Below are 5,979 nucleotides of genomic sequence, written 5' to 3'. Positions count from 1 at the left end.
CGTAAAAGGATCTCACCGCTGGTCTTTCAACTCTGATAGATGGATGGATTCAAATTTTGTCCCACGGGCTTAACTATTCACCAGCTAATTAATTATGGTCGTTTTAGTATACTGGATGATAGGAAATTGAATGTCCTCACCTTATGTTAAAAACAGCCTGGGAATGCAAGTTAGCTGTGTTTTCTAATCCCGAATAAGCGTTAGAATTCACTGTAAAATATATATAGATCAACAGATCCCAGCATTAATTTTACTAACTACAATGATAGTTTGCGAGTTCAATTAGCTTTTACCTGATTTTGGGATAGCAATTAACTAGATTTTTAACAATTTTTGTGAGATATTTTGGCTTAAGTTTAGAAAATAATTTCTTGGACGTAGTTCAGTTTGTCAACAAAGGCTATCTTGTTTACGATGAAATACAATGCGCTGACCGCAGACTCGTCTTCTGACCTTTCGTGTGGCAGACAATCCTCTTTCTGCGGTTTGGGTGTGGATACGTTTAGACGATCGCGTTCACAGGAGTGGGCACGATGGGGCTCGTCGGATCACTGGACGTGGCGGGATCAACACTCCCCCCAGAATGATTATCCAGAGGTGTATCCTTGCAGACGCCTACGTCTAGTACGGCGAGCTTCACTGCTGGACGCTCGTAGATACCGCTGGCTGTCTGGACGGTAGCGCACCTTACTTGACCATCAGCTCCGGACTTCGTGGCTATCACCCGTCCCTTCGGCCAACAGTTACGCGGGAAATTCTGGTCCACGATGACGACGATGTCACCGACTTCAATGGGTTTTGCTGGACTAAACCATTTGGTGCGGCGTGTGATCGATGGCAGATAATCTCGGAGCCATTGTTTCCAAAACTGGTTGGCCAGAACTTGGGAAAGCTTCCAACAGTTCCGGAGTACCACCGGACTGTCATCAAAGGGTACCCATGTCATCAAACCGTTAGATGATCCCAGCAGGAAATGGTTTGGCGTGAGCACTGGTGATTCATCATCTTCAAGAGGGATACTGGTTAGTGGTCTTGAGTTTACCACGTTTTCTACTTCTATAAGCACGTTTTCAAGAACCTCGTGGGAAAGCGTGCTGTTTGGCTTCAGTTTGCTAAGATTCTGCTTAACTGTGCGAATGAGACGCTCCCACGCGCCGCCCATATGAGGAGAGGCTGGTGGGTTGAAGCTCCAGCTGGTGTGAGGTGTAGTGAACTCAGTCATCAGGCGTTGGTGATCTAGGTTTTCCAGTGCACTTTTGAGCTCCTTGCTAGTGCCCCGAAAATTAGTACCTTGATCACTATATATTACCGCCGGTGTGCCCCTCCTGCCGATAACGTTGCGCAGAGCCATGACGCAGGAATCGGTACTAAGAGTGTGTGCGATTTGCAAGTGGATGGCGCGAATGGTTAGACATGTAGCTATCAGCACCCAGCGTTTCTCCGTTTTACGGTTGACTGTTACCATAATCGGACCGAAATAATCCACCCCCATATGCGTAAATGGACGAGAGTAGGCGGCCAGACGTCCTGACGGCAGATCACTCATGGCTGGTGGCATTGGAGTTACTCTGTCGTTCATGCATTCCTGGCACTGTTTCCGTATTGCGTTGTACACGGACTTGAGGCGAGGTATTCTGTATCGCTGACGAATTTCGTTGAGAACAGTGTTATGGTTTTGATGATGGTACTTTCGATGGTAGTGATGAACTATCAGCCGAGTAACGTGGTGATTACGAGGAAGGATTATCGGGTTAACTACGTCATAATCAATCAACTGGCAGGCCCCGGTTCGGCCCTGAACTCTAAGTACATCGAATTTATCGAGAAAAGGACAGAAATAGGCAATAGAGCTGCTTTTGGGAATAGGCTTCGTTGAACCACTCTGACGATTACAAACGAGGATAGCTAGTTCTTCGGCGTACTCGCAGGTTTGGTCCACTGGTTCGCTGCTTTGTTTTGATCATCTGCCTCGAGTTACATATGTACCGAAACACGTAGGCCGTACTTCGCAACATCGTCGTCCACTTAGAAAAATTCTGTGGATCGACGACTGATTCTGTTGTGGAGACATGTAACAATAGGTGTGCACGCAGTTCCATATCCGTTGTTCCACATTGACGACTGGAAGGCCATTCGGTTTCGGATCGTCGAAGGAACTCTGGACCTTTAAACCAACGACTTGAAGGACTGAGATCTGGCGTGTGCGCCCATTTAGTTCCTTCATCGGCGACGTTCTGTTTCGTTGGGACCCATCGCCAATCATCTTTGTCAGTTACTTCCAATATCTCACTGACTCGGAATGCTACGAACTGGCTATATCGCCGGTGGTCGGAGTTGAGCCAGCAGATAACGTCTCTTGAATCGGTCCAGAAGTACCTCTTCTTTATTCCAAAGTTCAGTGATTGTGCGACGCTGTTGGCCAGACGCATTCCAAGGACGCTGGCTTGCAACTCTGAACGAGGAATGGAGAGAAATCTCAGCGGGGCTACCAGTGTTTTTGCACTGACGAACGCTATTTCTATGTTATCTCCTTCCTCAAATCGGAGATATACTACTGCCGCAAATCCATTTTCACTCGCGTCGACGAATGTATGCAGCTGAATATTGCAACCGCTCCTTAGTGACGCAGATACCCTATAGCAACGTGGAATCCGGACATTGGCTACTTCCGGCAGAATTTTCAGCCATGTTAGCCACTTCTAGAACTGTAACACTTCAATGGGGGTGTCCCAGTCAACAGAAGATCTCCAAATCTCCTGCAATAATACTTTTAGGTACATTAGAAAGTGGGCAATGAATCCCAGCGGGTCAAACATCATCATGAGTGTTCGAAGTACCTCACGCTTAGTTGGTCCGGATAGCAGATCGTCATCGTATCGTGGCGACACCTTGAATGTAAAGCAGTCCATAGTTGTGTTCCACCAAAGGCCTAATACCTTTTCGGTTACATTTTCTTGTCCAATCCCGAGATTCTTCTCGATAGCCGCTCCTTCATGCAGGGAAGCCAAGACCACCGACGAATTCGATATCCAATTGCGCATTTCAAATCCTCCGGCTGCGTGTATATATTTCACTTCCTGCGCCAACTTTATAGCTTCCTCCGCCGTTTCAACGCTAGCAAGCATATCGTCAACATAATGCTTTCGCACTATCGCATCGACTGCTTGCGGGAACTCGCTTTTGAATCTCTTCGCGTTGATGTTGTTGACATACTGGGCTGTTGATGGTGAGCAGCAGGCGCCAAATGTCATCACCATCATTGTGTACACTTCCGGCGACATGTTCTTGGCATCTTCCTTCCAGTAAAATCGCAAACAATGCTGATCTTCTGCTCTCATTAAAACTTGATGAAACATTTCTTTTATGTCTCCACATACCGCAACTCGATGCTCTCGGAACTGGATCAACACTGACCATAGGGAACTTAGCTGGTCGGGTCCTTTCAGTAAAACTGAATTCAAGGAGATACCGTGGACTGTAGCTGCTGCGTCCCAGACCAACCTTAGTTTTCCTGGTTTGTTTTGGTTGTATACCGGAAACACTGGCAAGTACCACTCGCGTGGTTGACAGTTTTTCAACTCATCTGCAGTCAATTTCCTGACATAACCTTTCTGCACATACTCGGCCATTTTTGTGCGGAGTGCTTTTGCCAAACATTTATCATTCTTCATTCGCCGCTCTAAACACTCCCATCTCCTGAGAGCCATCGCCTTACTGTCGGGTAGCCGCGCAGCGTCATATTTCCAAAGCAGACCCGATTCAAAGCGCCCATCTTTGGGCCTTGTCACTGCTTCAAGAATGTCCATGGCACGCTGGTCCTCTACGGAAAGCAATAGTTTGTCAGGATTTTGGATACCCATGCTATCGAGAGTGAAATAGTTTTTCATAGCTATGTGGAGGTTTTCGTCTTTCGTAATGGTTATTGGAAGAGTATGTCCCGTAGATAATCCATCCCAGACGAGTTTTAACTGCTACTGGCTCCGATGGTTTACCTTCCGGACTCTTGAATGCGTGCCCTAGTCGCGCGTTGTCCAGACCAATTAGGATTCGTGGGGTTACATCCGTGTATGAATCAAAAGGAATCCTAGCAAGGTGACTGTATCGACTTTGTACTTCAGAGGCTATTAGGGTTTGCGGTCGGATTTGAAGCTTCTGAATAGTTCGAACATCCGGTAGTTTGTACATTTGGGATGTATTTTTCGCAGAAATTCCGACTTCTACTTTGCGAGACTCGTTCTCCATTCTTCGCGCACCACCTGTCCATTTCAAGCAGAGCGCATTTCTAGATCCTTGTAATTCAAGTTCTTCTGCCAGAGAATGTTCCATTAACGAGAGCTCCGAACCGTCGTCGATAAAGGCGTATGTTCGAATCATCTTCGTCGGACCGTGAAGTACCACTGGAACGATTCGGAACAATACATTGTTTGTCAGGGCTTGATGAACGTTACAACTGGTGTTTACTGCAGATTCCGTATGGAATGAATTTCCAGAGACTTTCTCGGAATGGAGTAGTGGGTGATGCAGATAAGTACATCCGTTAACCTCACATTTGTTTTGTCGTCTGCACGTTCCATTGTGCTTGTGTAGACACTTACGGCACAGTTTTGCTTCGCGTATTACTGCCCACTTTGATTCGTAGCTTAGCTCAAAGAACCTTTTACACTTTACGAGGGACGGACAAGAACCTTTACATACAAAGCACTCCTTTCTATAATCCTTTATTCTTTATTCTTTATTTGGAGCAGGGAAAAGCCCGCTTGAGTAGAGCAAAATCCCTTCCTCAAGCGGGCGCAAAACCTCCTCTTCTTTTATATCAACAGAAATTACAATTTCCAACAGATACAATATTTCTTAAGACTATTACAATTTTACAATTAAAGAATACTTAATGTCTATCCTGACTAACTATTTATCAAAGGGTGTTTGTGTTAGAAGCGGCAAGTATTCGGCAAAACTTTTTCCGAAGATTGGGACGAGAAAGGTGAAAGTCAAATTCAGTAGCACATCGATTGAAGATACGGCTCATACTAGTGAATGGCTCGTTATGTCCATAATTTGTACGAGCACCCTGGAGGAACAAAAAAGAACTGAACCTAAGCTGACGACAAGGCGCATTAAGGTTCAAAAGAGAGAAACAAATAGGAGGAATCAATTCTTGATTGAAGAAGGTCGGAAATAAATAAAGCCCTTGATATATCCCGACGCTCGCTCAACAACTCTAATCCAATGAGCTTACAGCGGTCATGGTAACTTGGTAGGTTGTTTGGATCATGCCAGTGGAGATGCCGTAACGCGAAACGAACAAATTTGCGTTGGATTGCCTCGATACGCAATATACTGTTTTGGTAAAACGGTGCCCAAACAACAGAAGAGAATTCTAGAATCGATCTTACCAAGGAACAATACAGTGCTTTCAAACAATGGATATTCTTGAAGTCTTTAGATATGCGGAAAATGAAACCAAGCATCTTAGAAGCTTTGGAGGACACGAATGCGACATGATCGTTGAAAGATAGTTTTGAATCTAATAGTACGCCCAGATCCTTAACGACGCGTTCTTTTTAAGATTCGTTGTTCCAATTTTGTAGCAGTAGTCAATCGAGGAGCGTTTGCGCGAGAATGAGATCACTGAACATTTGTCAGCATTAAGTACCAATCGATGAACACGTCAAGCTGAGTTTGCAAGAAATAGGCATCAGAAGCGTCATTAACAATCCAGTAAAGTTTGAAATCGTCGGCAAAGGACAACTTAAATGATCTTATAAGCTGGTGAACGTCGTTGAGATAAACTAGGAAAATTAACGGCCCTAGGTGGCTACCCTGTGGTACACCTGAAGTAGCGGGAAAGTATGATGAGATGGAATCGCCAATCTTAATGGCCATTTCACGACCGGATAGATAAGATTCAAGCCAGCAGAGGAAAGGTCCAGAGAAACCGAGACGTCCGAACTTAGCAATCGCAATCTTGTGGTTGATTTT

At 45.3% G+C, this 5,979-nt stretch overlaps 1 protein-coding gene across 1 annotated transcript; it reads right to left on the bottom strand.

Annotated features, from left to right (window-relative positions):
* Positions 1–502: 502 nt before the first annotated feature.
* On the bottom strand, positions 503–3,860 carry LOC134222307 (uncharacterized). Its single transcript, XM_062701449.1, has 3 exons — positions 2,838–3,860; positions 1,894–2,597; positions 503–1,802 (listed from the first exon to the last, which is right to left on the bottom strand). Exons 1-3 carry the CDS (start codon positions 3,858–3,860, stop codon positions 503–505), a joined length of 3,027 nt encoding a protein of 1,008 aa, XP_062557433.1.
* Between the last annotated feature and the right edge of the window lie 2,119 nt (positions 3,861–5,979).

The sequence above is a fragment of the Armigeres subalbatus genome, chromosome 3 (genome assembly GCF_024139115.2).
Source record: "Armigeres subalbatus isolate Guangzhou_Male chromosome 3, GZ_Asu_2, whole genome shotgun sequence".
NCBI lineage: Eukaryota > Metazoa > Arthropoda > Insecta > Diptera > Culicidae > Armigeres > Armigeres subalbatus.
The sequence above is the reverse complement of the archived record's forward strand: the minus strand, read 5'-3'. Positions and strand labels throughout refer to the sequence as shown.